The 13,874-nt window shown below is 30.8% G+C and overlaps 1 protein-coding gene across 1 annotated transcript; it reads right to left on the bottom strand.

Moving 5' to 3' along the window:
* Positions 1–5,261: 5,261 nt before the first annotated feature.
* Pgd (phosphogluconate dehydrogenase) lies at positions 5,262–13,119 on the bottom strand. Its single transcript, XM_089715306.1, has 12 exons — positions 12,959–13,119; positions 11,947–12,058; positions 11,498–11,612; positions 10,986–11,137; positions 10,178–10,270; positions 9,595–9,745; positions 9,045–9,155; positions 8,619–8,762; positions 7,745–7,899; positions 7,410–7,499; positions 6,689–6,889; positions 5,262–5,828 (listed from the first exon to the last, which is right to left on the bottom strand). Exons 1-12 carry the CDS (start codon positions 12,964–12,966, stop codon positions 5,709–5,711), a joined length of 1,452 nt encoding a protein of 483 aa, XP_089571432.1. The 5' UTR covers positions 12,967–13,119; the 3' UTR covers positions 5,262–5,708.
* Between the last annotated feature and the right edge of the window lie 755 nt (positions 13,120–13,874).

Genomic DNA, 13,874 nt, shown 5'->3' with positions numbered 1-13,874 from the left:
GCCTGAAAGAGATTTCTCTTTAGCAATCAGGCCGTCTTGTAAAAAATAAATAATTTCTTGTAAAAATTTAATGCTAATATTATATAGAATATATTTCTATTTATTTATTTATAAATATATTCAGTCATCATGTTGATCTCATAACGTACTTACAAATTTCAGTCGGGATTTATAGCTTCATAAATCTTGAACGTACTTGAAATAAATTCACAGGTCGTTTCATGTTGATTTGTGAACTCTTATCATGAACATGCATAAATTTAATTGTAGAAGTAATAGGAAAATAAATTGTAATCGCTAATACACTCAAACTATTATCTATCCTTTCTTAAGTACCCAATGAGCTTGTTAAGACTTCTATCTTATTTAAAATTGCATATTCCCTTGCAGATTTGAGACTGGTAAACTTGTAAATATTTTTTATTCGACTGATAAAAAATGTATAAACATGATTATATTTATATAGGGAAGACTAAACGAATAACACATCGACCAACGTTATTCATGTGAGAGAGTATGGTCACATCACCAGGGTATTTTTACCGAATTTAAAATTATTAACTTCGGGCCCATCTAAAATATAGCTACTAATTAGTCTGTTCAAAATTATAAGTTTTTTTTGGAATTTTAAGATAAAATTACCGGTAAAAAGCTTTAAGGTGTATTAAAGTATGATTCAAATTAAACGTGACATTTGCGCACAATCAGTCAAGCACGTAAACCCATTACCGTAATTTTAATTTGCACAATTTCTAATTTGGCATAAAATGAAACGTCTGTTCCCTCATTTCACTGGAGCAATTATTAACGTATTATTCTCTATACTTTCTACATAATATACTGTACATTCCTCTTGCCGAAATTCAAGTCTCCGTATCCGTATTACGTACAGTATAATAAAATAAATATAATATAACGGAGCGTGAAGATACATGAAGATACATTATATTCATCGCATTTACTGCGGTAACTGTACACAAAACAGTTGTGGAACACATTTCGATTCATTTCATATAATATAAAATTATAAATTTGACAATTGATTAAGAACTACTTATGAGGCGTGTAAATATATTTGATTAGTTGAAGGCACCTACGCCGTAGCCTCCGTAGCAATAGCTACAACCTGGTAAAATAATCCTCCTTCCTTTAATATCATATCGGATAAACGTATATATACGAATGTATATATAAACATAAAATGATTAAGAAATTTGTACATATAACTTTAGTATAGTATTATAAAAAGTGGTACCAAGTACACGCTCTAGATATGATAAAGGTTTATTGTACCCAATGACATTATAAGTAAAAGGTGTAGATAGGTTATATACCAACACAATTGTCATTCGATCATTCAAAAACAGCACACTTATCGCACACACGATTAGAGGTCAAAGGTGGTCAAAGTAAGAAAATGGCATGATTGAACTATCGTGAGCGACATCGAGATAATTGAAGTAAAATGTGGCTAATTCGCTTTCCAGTACTAAGAACCTATCTGGCTATCTACACCTTTTTACTTATAATATCATTAATGTACCTTTAAAAAAATAGTGTCATAAAAATTATTACTAAGTCATATACAATTGGCTAAGGAAACATTACCTTTTGATTTAGGTGTGTGTCTCGTTTATTGCTTTTCAAAATCTTGTACATAAATTACGATAAGTAAGTAGATAAGAAATAGATTTAAGAAAAGTGAGCTTATTTCATGGACCTATGATTTTGTGCGGTATTAGGAGGGAGGTCTATTTTTGTACTAAAAATTATTGTACAATATGTAAATACTATATTTATATAAAAACAGAATGCCATTTTCGTATATATTTGAAATTATTATTAAGTATGTATATTTTTTCCAAAGTATGTATAATATAAGACTTAATTTTTACATTAGAGACCTACATCGTTTTCCATTATCTTATGTGTATAAATATATATATACGTTCATAAATAAAAAAATATTCACTTAAGTTTCAGTTAAAAGACCAAATAAAAATAATGATGAAAAAAGTTCTTCCTCATAAAATTGTCCAAAATTATAGGAACACAGTAAAAGAGCCCTTCATGCATGTCGAAACGCACAAAGAAAGTAGATTCTACTGGTTGATTGAACAAGTCCCAGTAGATTTTGTAGAAAATTTTGTGTTGAAATTTTGTTGTAGATTTTTATTAGGTAATATAATATAGATAGGAAACTTCTTAAAAAGAAGTGTAAATTTCCTTTAATTAGTCTAATATAGGTAATCAGAACTTAAACTGATTTAATTAATGTCGTAGAAGTAAGATCATTTATATATTTAATTCTCTTAAATGCTCAAAAAGCATCAGTAGTTGATAAATATAAGTTTTAGTGTACGTACCTAGTCAGTAATTAAAAATATCTACTGAATTAGTACGTGGTCTGAAAAAACAAATTCAACAAAATTAATTTGTCTTTTATCCTCCAGTTTTAATGCTGTATGGTATAAAGGCCGACAATGTCCTGTATTAAAATAGTCATACTGAATGGAATATGACCATAGACGAGCGAACGAATTTAATGTATGAATGTTCTTTGTTGTTTTGGATCTTTACGATCGTAAAATTGCAAAAAAGAGTCTATGAGAAAGCTAAACGAGACCTTGTAGCAGTTTACAGACCTAATATTTAAAATCAAAACTTCCAAATTGACTCTACATTTCACTCAACACATTAACATTTGAATTTGGTACTTCCATTAAATACTTCAATTTACGTACCTACACATATTCATCGTATTATTATCGCGATACTTATAGGAATGCGAAATTTAGCTCAAAAAATTAAACAAAAGTACGCTATGCGTTACATTTTGGCCACCAAAAGGTTTTCATAAGTCAATAAACTTTATAGTAAGTATATTGACATGACCTCATTCGAATTTTCATGTGTCTTTAATCTATTTTCTATAACTTGATAGGAATTAAGGATTAGATTATAATTGTACATACAATTGAAAGACATAATAGTGAAATTAAAATTTAAGCTTTAATTATTAACTTTGGTGAATGGCCTTGATGCAGTGAGAATGAAGAGATATTTATTGATGTTGGAATAATTATAATATTGAGTAGTTTTTATTAACCCTAGATAATTTAATATCATAAACCTACTTCATTTCATTCTCAAAGAATATAAATAAAATACTCTTCGTCCAGATTACCTACCTACATACTTATATTTTGAAATCGATATCTTTCTAAATTTAAGAACATTATATTTTTATATAAAGCTTCCATATAACGTTTAATTATACATATTTTATGTACAAAACAACATAGCACGAGAAAATATATTTAATTAGACATCTAAAGAATATTTTCTGAAAGATATTTCTCTAAAATTGTATCCGTATTAAAAAAAATATCAATTCTTGCATTAGTCACAATTTGTCAGCATTGAAAAGATTATAGTACTTGTTACGGTTTTCATTTGAAACGGAAACAAAATACCTAAGTAATTCAATAGTTAAATAATATATTGTATCCTGCAAGCAAAGTCCGCCCCTTAAAGGTCAACAAAAAAAAAGGTTGTGTTACGTAAATTCCATATTGTCAGCTAATTTTGTTTATATCTAGAAATATTAAACATACCTACTACCTATCCCTGAACATTCATCCACCTTTGCTATTTGTTTTTTATTGTGTGATGAAATGAATTCTGAATGACTGCGTTTCATTTAAATGTTACTAGCTGTTAATAGGATGTAAAATATAGACATTATAATTGCTCTACAGTGGTACACGTAGATTATTTTAAGTAATAGTTTAACATAGTATAATACATTTTATGGTAAGAAATCTGTGTTTATTAATAGTCGATAAGTGTGTGAGGATAACAAGGTTTAAAAATACTGTTAAACGAAAAATTTAAAACAAGGTCTTCGTAATGAGGTATCATACTATGGATGCCCGAGATCTATGACTAATAATAAGTAATTTATTCATGTCTACCTTAACACCCAGGTAGTCACTACTTAGTACTATTATTAATCACGATTTCTTCGTGCAAGTTTATGTTATTTAGTTGTATACAATGTTAACTTAATTTCGCAATGCCGAAGGAATTGATAGTTTAATTCGGTTTAAGAATATCTGGACAGTCCAGATTTAACCTGATAAAAATATTTTAGGATAACTGTGTTTAATGTGTACTTTGTGCGCAGTATGCGTATAAATACGTTTATTTCCAATGATAATTTTTGTCCATAGTTAAGAAAATATAAATTGTAATTAATGGCAATATTTATTTGCAAATAATAACTACTTACTGGACTAATTGTTATTATTAATTAATTACGTAATATTACAAAGTGGATGTTGTTATATTGATAATGAAGTATATCCATGCTTTTGTCAATAATAATAATAAGTATGTTAATTTACACTCTCTGTCCGTAGTTAAGAAGATATAAATTGTAGTTAGTTATTTGCAATATTTATTTGCCAATTACTGGAGTAATTAATTATCATTTTTAATTACATGTTTCCTTTTTTATTTTGTAATCTATGCATGTTTCAAATTGGATGTTGTTTTATCGGTAATTGATGTACCTATCCATGCTTTTGTCAACTGTAATACAATTCTATCGATGTGATAAAAATAAAATGTTAATTAAAATAGAACTTTTACTTATCACTTTATTTTACAGCACTCGGAAGTGGGAGTAATGAGGAAAACTCGATTTTTTCTGTCCTTTGCGAATACTGGTTTTCCTGGTTTCGCCCATAAGCCTCTCTTCAAACACGGAGCCCATAATATTAAGACAAGCGTTGTTAGCAAAACTCCACAGACCATTATTTTGAGACAACATTGATTCACAGATCGATTCTAATACATAATAAGACAAGTATGTTATTAATTTAATGGTTCCAATCCATAATTTTGTAAAGCTCTTGAATAAACATAAATTTTGTGCTGATCGTCTATGCCATTTGAAAATACATGACAAGTGTCATGATAGCTTGCTATTATGAAGTTCCCTGTCGATTAATGATGGAAAAAAGTTTATGTGGAATAAAACCTACCCTACGGTGTGGAACCTACCTATGAATTCTAGTGCAAGTACACATGCAAGTATAACTTGGATAACAGCCCAAATTCATACTTTAAATGAATGAAATTATGAATTATATTTATAACCACAGAACACTTCTTTCATTATTATTGTATTATGATGGACTCATTCATAGAAAAACAAACATTCAATGGTTATTTTGATAAATGAAACAAACATGTTCTAAAATAGCCCATTTATTTCAACAGCATTTAAAAACTATAAAACTTTTGGACCCATAATTTCTAACGACGCATACAAAACATTCACCAATACAATAAAAAATAATCTATAAAATACACAAATCTATGTAACCATTGATGTACATTAGGATCGATCATCGAAAAAAATGCAATAAATGGAACATTATTAATATAAAATATAATACCAAACAATTAAATAAGATACATCGAAAATTCTCAGAGCGTTCGCACGTTATTGTCTTAACCTAGGAACATTGCGCTTACACCTAAGGAATGTTCATAAAAGATCACAACACTAACAACTGTATGGTTATTACAAAAGATTCGTAATTTGATTCTTAAATACGTTTTTATGAAAGCATTTCTCGAATATTGGCCGATGAGAGGTTAAATTTATGCGCAAGCGTTGTTCTTGTCCAGATAAATTAATTATTGTACGTGGAAGCGGAGACATTGCCGCCATGACCGGTCCAGTTGGTGTGGATGAAGTTCCCGGGCTTGTCCACCAGCTCGTAAGTATGGGCGCCGAAATAGTCCCTTTGAGCCTGAAAAATAAAGACTTGTTAAGATAACCTCTTTGATTGATTGGTGATTGAAATATCATCTAGTCTTCTTATACATTACTGTAACATTTTCGTATCATTAACTATTTGCTTTTATTTATTTATTTACAACAAGTATAAATGCTTCAGGAAAGGCTCATTGTATAAATAACTAAGTTAGGAAATCCGCCATCTTTAAACTCTTTTATTAATATATTTCACTAACACTCGTAACTCAGCTTGAACTTCTCTAAAAGTCAATAACAGGCGTTAAATTCCCAATACACGACTCCGATACGATTAAAAACCTTTAATACTATCGGACATTTATAAACCTAAAATTCCAGTTCAAAGAAAAGTACTTAAACAAGCTGGCAACACTACAGCTCGGTATCCAAAGAAATCAGCCCGGTATTGGAAGAATTCAGACAAATATCAGAAGAGAACGCAGGTGTTGGCACTCCACTGAGAGCAGCTTGAGCTACGGCCTCCCTCAGCTATTACTAACCGAATCTTATTTATTATAAAGAGCAAATAAATAATTCTATACACATAGCCTGCAACAAGTTAGCTGGCAACATTACAGCCCGGTATCCAAAGAAATTGGCCCGTTATCGGAAGAATTCAGACCGTTATCTGAAGAATTCAGCCCAGTATCTGAAGAATTCCCAGGATTTATAAACCTCAAACAAATTATTTACCTGCAATAAGTTAGCTGGCGACACCACAGCCCGGTACCCGAAGAATTCCCAGGATTTATAAACCTCAAACAAATTATTTACCTGCAATAAGTTAGCTGGCGACACCACAGCCCGGTACCCGAAGAATTCCCAGGATTTATAAACCTCAAACAAATTATTTACCTGCAGCAAGTTAGCTGGCAGCACCGAAGCCCGGTACCCATCATAGAACGCAAGGGCAGAAGAGAACGCAGGTGTTGGCACTCCGCTGAGAGCAGCCTGAGCGACCACTTCACGCAGCGCCTGCTGGCTGTTGCTGATGCGCTCGCTGAAGAACGGGTCCAGGAGTAGGTTGCTGAGCTGCGGGTTCTTTGTGAACGCGTCCTGGTGGGGAAAACATGTTTATTGATTTGTCTTATAATTCGATAGCGCCGGCTGCACGCACGAAAAAACATGACTCATGCAGCGTTACCTCGCTCTGAGGCGTTCCATGTAAGGCTTGAAGTGCGAGCGAGAGCGCGGAACGAGCGACAGAGAAGCACAATCGGACGTTGTCACGTTCAACTATCGTCAGTAAACCGACTTTACAGACAACCATTTATTTAAATTAAGTTTATAGAAGTAAAAAAAATAAAGTAGAAAATAATAAGGAATAGACAAAAATTTGATCGTGTGGCGTAGTGTGACAACGCTTGGTAATATAATCTATTATCCTTTTTTATTTTCTCACTTAGATATTTTTCAATTAGATGCGTATAAAGTAAATGCATTTCTTACAATAATAAACGCTTAAAAAAGGACAGTAAAAATAGAATATAAATTAGGATTGCATATTCACTCTAAAAACGAAAATAACGATAATACACCATATTGATTTTTGTTAAATATTACAAATGTTATTTACCTTGATGTTTCCAAGGAAGACACTCCTGATGATGCAGCCTCCGCGCCACATGAGAGCAATACTGCCGTAGTTCAGATTCCACTTGTTAGCCTGTAACAATAAATATTATATTTATTGTATAAGTCTGCTTTATACTGAAACAAATATTAGGAATACTGACAATTTTTATGATATGTAGTTTGAAGAAACTTTTTGAATACTAAATATGATAATAATTATTTGCCTATTTGTCTACCCTAAACAATGAAGTCTGTTTTCTATTTTATGCACAATCCAAAAAACACACTGGCGTCATTTAGGTTTTAAATAGAATAAGATTAATTTTATTTAGATACCTTAGCAGCCTCTCTAAGAAGCATGAATCCTTGTGCATAAGAGATCATCTTGCTAGCGTAGAGGGCCTTACGAAGATTTTCGAGGAACTTTTTCTTGTCTCCAGAGAACTTGGTCGCTGGACCGGGCAATACTTTGCTGGCTTGGACCCGCTCATCTGCAGATAGTAAAAACATATTAGTTATGACTACAACCTATATTCATTACTAGCTGCTCCGCGCGGTTTCACCCCCGTGGCTCCACCCCTGTTGGTCGTAGCGTGATGATATATAGCCTAAAGAATTTTTCAAATCGGACCAGTAGTTCCCGAGATAAGCGCGTTCAAACAAACAAACAAACAAACTCTTCAGCTTTAGAATATTAGTATAGATTCACTAAATATAATAGTTGTGTTCACTTTAAATATGTATAAAAAACCTAATATCTATGAAAATCTTAAATAATAACAATTTTGAATATTACTGGTGCATAAATGAGCGAAAAGGAAAGGAAAAAATTCATAAAAACAATCAAACGCCATAAAAAAACAGTTTTTGAAACATTCACAAGCCGGATTAACATAATTATGTTACATACATTTATAATTTTCTTTCTTCCAAAGTGTAAGAGTCCTCATCATCCATAAGCATATTAAAGTTCAGAGAATGTACAGTTGTTCTTAAACATCCATACTAGTTAATATTATAAATGCGAAAGTAACTCTGTCTGTCTGTCTGTTACTCAATCACGCCTAAACTACTGAACCAATTTGCATGTAATTTGGTATGGAGATATTTTGATACCCGAGAAAGGACATAGGCTACCTTTTATTGCGAAATATGTACCACGGGCGAAGCCGGGGCGGACCTCTAGTATTATATATAAAATTATAATTACCCTTAAGAGCAGAGAGACAGCGAGCGAATACTGCTTCACCAATTAGAGTGACAGGCACTCCATACTCCAAAGCACTGATTCCTGTCCACTTGCCCGTTCCCTTCTGACCGGCTGCATCCCGAATCTTCGGTAATAGGTATTTGCCTGTAAAATAGTTATTATTATATAATAAATATTAATAATCTTTATAATACAGTACATACTATGTGAGGAATTCAAGATAGATAAGATAGAATATAACAACACTTGATCATAAGTTTTTATTGAACTAAATAGAAAAATACATGAACTCAGAATAATCAAATGAAATGTCAAACTTTAAAATTTTCATAGTATCTCTGGAATAATACTATAAAATAAAATTCACTGAGAAATTATGAAATCACTTTAATTTCTGATGTTTCATAATGCAAGTATTACACTTACCATCTGAGTCCTTAAACTTCAATATGTCTCTTGTGATTTCAATAAGGAAAGAGTCCAGTTCACCTTTGTTCCATTCTTCGAATACTTGAGCCATTTCATCTTGTTCAATGCCTGATAACATATACAGTTTCGACGTTTAGTATAATACCTAATGTTTTATAAAATAAATACTTTTCTTAAACTCTAAAATTTTGTTTTTATTGTAATAAAGATAGTCTAAACAATTTATGTATATCTTAATATATATAAATCTCGAGTCACAATGTTTGTCCTCAATGGACTCCTAAACCACTTAACCGATTATAATTAAATTCGCACACCATGTGCAGTTCGATCCAACTTGAGAGATAGGATAGTTTAAACATGTAGGTACCACGGGCGAAGCCAGGGCGGACCGCTAGTAATCTTATAATTCTGAACTAATCAATTGGTTTTCCCTCGAAAGCAATAATGATATAATGTTAATCTTGTATACTAAGTAAATAAATATTCTATTCCATTAATCACACTTAACAAATGTACAATTTACTTATATTATTCAATTACTTACCCAAAACGTCCTTCATCAGGTTATAAGCTTCACAAATGAGCTGCATGTCACCATACTCAATGCCATTGTGGACCATTTTGACAAAGTGTCCTGCACCTGACTCGCCAACCCAGTCACAGCAGGGCTCGTTGTTCGCTTTTGCACTGATTGCCTGTAAATAAATACGTGTATTTAAATCATGAGGTATCTAATAATATTATAGTTTGTAATGTAATTAAAAAAAATCGTGTGTGCCGAGGACAAGTGTCAAAAGTGATACTTCTTTGGCAAAACTCAAAGATACCAAAATCGTCACCATACTCGTAAACGTGACGTCACGTGACGCTATAGCCATGACGCGACCTTAAAATTTTACTCGCAACGCGCCTAAAGAATATTCTTTGAATAGTAACGAGCATAATGTTTTAATTTAAAGTTTATAGGTCGAGTTTTAACTAAATGAATAGGATTTTAGACTTATGCTATGGAAAGAGGATTTCAGTTATAATGTTTATTGTATGAAACATTAATTAGAATCTATAACTGTGATAAACCCTATGATAATTCTGTGAAATAATGTCTGTTACACATTACTATATCATACCTGGAAAATGGGTTTAACATGGGGCCACGCAGCAGGATGGCCACCGGGCATGAGAGATGGACCATAACGAGCGCCATCTTCGCCACCGCTGACCTTAAAAGAAAAAAGTTTATAAACTAAAGGTTTCTTAAATAAATGAATTAAGACTACGCAAAAATAGATTCACATTTTGTAAGGATGGATTGCATAATATTGTGAATTAAAATGTTGCGATTTTTTTTTATTGTACATATCACTATTTTGTCATCATCAACTATAAAGCATTTAAAATATTATTCACATTCTAAGTGATTATTCTCATTAAAAATTTTCAATAATATATACAAATTCAATCTAAGGAATTTCACAAAGTGGTATCAGTAAAACACAATGACCTTTGTACATTCAAGGACTGAGAAGGTTATTGGCAAAGCATATTGATGTAAGTAGTTAAATGAATAATTATCACAAACGAACTAATCCTGTATTCATGATCATAATGGTATAGATATTTGTAACAATAAGATATAATTGTTGAGGCATCATCCAAGATATATCAAATCTAGTTTTTTCCACAAAAGAAGTTAATATCCTCATATTTTAATGAATTATGATAATGAAACAATTTAATTTGTACAAATACCTATGTATTTACTACAGTGATCCAATATGAATTTGCAGGTACAGGCAGTATTATTCTGGAAAGTTTTATCAATGACTTGATTCTATATTCATATTTTTTCCTTACTTGAACAAAAAAAAACATAGTATAGGAGCTAAGACTGAATCATAGATCATATCATAGACTATAGACTAATCATAGACTTACACCCATCCCAATATAGTATATGCCAGTGGATTGCAACTGTTCACACCACCTCTGTGTGTCAGTGTACTGTGAGTTTCCACCGTCAATAATGATGTCACCTTTTTCCAACAAGGGCACTAGCTTCTTCACGAACTCATCAACAGCAAAACCAGCTGTAATTACAACATATGTAAATAATTTCACTAAAGAATTTTCCTTACTGCCATTACATAAATTAATCTAATAAATGTTCATAGAATCTTCTAAAAAAATCTTCTAAAATTCTTTAATACATAATAGATAAATCAAAAGCAGTTATTACTTATACAATAAGCTGGTATTGAAGGTTTCTAAGTCACTCACAATTTTTGCGGTCAAGGTTTAGTAAACAGGCGTTCAAATTACCTTTCAAGTGACCTCTAGTACAAATTATTTTTGTTTATAATTATATTATCTTGAGCATGCTGCATGCATTCTTAATATTAGGTTATTTAGATATTTAATTTAGTAGAATGGTAGAAAATAATGATTACCTTTGACCAATAACATAACCTTCCTAGGCTTTTTGAGTTTGGCCACCATGTCTTCTAATGACTTGGCTCCGATGATTTTTGTTCCTTTTGCTTCATTTGCAAGAAATTGGTCAACCTATGGAATAGAACAAATTTTATAGATGGATGGAATAAAGGACTTAATTTCTATTATTTCATTAATGTAAGAAGTAATTTATGTTCTTGGAAACAGGTAAAAATTGGTCATAAACAATTTGCATAATAATTATTGTTTGTTATATAAAAGAGGAAGGGAAAAACATTAACAAAATTTTCCTCAAATTATGCTACAATGTGTAACAATATAGGCAATTGAGAATTTATGAGTTCTATAGCATTTTTTAATTAAGTAGAAGATCTTGCGAACATGTCATGTACAAACAATTTTTACATTACAAAAACATGAATTATGTTTTTTTGATGGCACTTACTTTTTCAACAGTTCTATTGAATGCACAAACAACAAAACCCTTGGAGTCCATGTTTAGAATGAGGTTTTGGCCCATCACAGCCAATCCTATGAGGGCGATATCTGCTTTCGGTCTAAAATATATAAAAAAATTCTATTATTCAGTTTTTAGAAATTCTGGGTTCATTATTATACATTTCTCACGTTAAAAAACAGTATTGAATGTATATTAAAGTATTAGTTAAATTGACTTAGAATGTATTTTACATAAATTATCCTTATAACCTTTTAACTTATACATGTGCAAAGAAATTATGCTTAACTCAGTGTATTTAAAATATAATGTAATATTATGCCCAACGGTACACTTTCTCAAAAAAGTTAAGGTTAATTTTATTATTTTTAGTCAATATATATAAATTTTCACATTTTAAAGACACAAATTATTTAACTTAATGCATCTAATATCATTCACCTTCAAATAACCTTCTCATGATAGTAAGAAATTATATGGAAATTTTGACTATTCTGTACAATATTATATAAAGGCATGTTTTAGCTTTCACAATGTTAGTATTAAATCTTCATACTATGAGTTTTAAAAAATACATTTATCATACAAAAAGGTAATGTTAAGTTTACAAAATACTATAACATATTCTTATATTAATTGACTTGCTAACTTATTTAACAAAACTGAGCCTGGTTAAGCTTTATGATTACTCTTTATCATTTTTGGACATCAATCAAGCAACACTTAAATTGAGATAATTTATAACTCATTATGACTACATCAATTTTAATTACAATTAGATACCTATAAACAATTATATCTATATAGATATATTTAGAATTGTTTTAATATCTGCCTAACTCATTACTAGAAGAAAATTAATGTTTTGAAACTTAACTAAATAGTTTTATAATAGCTTCCAGTAAATTTCATAATCCAAAGTCATGCTAGGTCATGCTTCTTTGTAAAGTTTTTTTAAATCATTCTGAAACAAACTTTTTATAGAAAATGCGATACTTACTCGGCCATTGTAAAATAAATTATTGAGAAGTAAGTTAGATGAATAAACTATAACTATTCATAAATTTAATTTTGTCACGACTGCACTACACGAGCAACACACGAGCAATATAACACGTTTGTTCAATATCGAAGCCTGAAATCATACGATCCACAGAGCAAGTAATATACGATCCAATTGCTCATACCGGTACTTGAATAATGTTGATGATGATGACGACATCCGTGACCTGAGTCCTGACACTTACAGCATGACATTGACTTTGACGTTAGACGTCACTTTTTACTTTTTATTAATTGTTGCCATACTTATAAAAAAATATCTCAAGCCACGCAGACCACCAAGCAGACCAAACACGAGTTGGCCATATCTTAAAAAACCTTGAAGAACGGATTAAAAAGGTGACCTTTTTTTTCTTTTTCATATTTATCTATGTAGGAATCAATATTAATTATTTCAAAGCTTGAAAATGTAAGTATTTATGTTTCAATATCACCCCCTCGCGTTTTCCTTTGTTCCTGTGGCAAAATCGATATAAAAAAATAGCCTTACATACTCCATAAAACAACAGTCAACAGCTATATATAAGTGAAAATCCCGTCAAAATCGGTGCAGCCTTTATTGAGATTAGGGTGAACAAACAGACAGACAAAAATTGTAAAAATTACTATTTTGGTTTATGAACAGTGTATACATCTCTATAAATTTAGTATAAATAGGTTATTTCAATATTAAAAAAAGACACTCCAATATTATTATTTGTACCTACACTTATTTATGGTGTATTTTTAAAGTAAAAACAAATTTTATAACAAAACATTTATTAAAAATATTTCATTTACAATGTATTATTATAATAGGTAGTGAAAGCAGGAATATGTGTGAATAAATAAGATTTTACAAACTAGGCAATCCC

Source organism: Colias philodice, chromosome 1, assembly GCF_061535455.1.
Source record: "Colias philodice isolate Cphi_HAF_F1 chromosome 1, ilColPhil1 Martin Lab GWU primary, whole genome shotgun sequence".
Classification (NCBI taxonomy): Eukaryota; Metazoa; Arthropoda; class Insecta; order Lepidoptera; family Pieridae; genus Colias; species Colias philodice.
This window is presented reverse-complemented; position numbering and strand designations above follow the sequence as displayed.

Coding starts and splice junctions, on each gene's coding strand:
- Pgd (XM_089715306.1), bottom strand. Junction 10,271..10,985: donor TATACTATATTGGGATGGGT/GTAAGTCTATGA, acceptor TTTTCTTTTAAG/GTCAGCGGTGGCGAAGATGG. Junction 8,763..9,044: donor GAAGTTTAAGGACTCAGATG/GTAAGTGTAATA, acceptor ACTATTTTACAG/GCAAATACCTATTACCGAAG.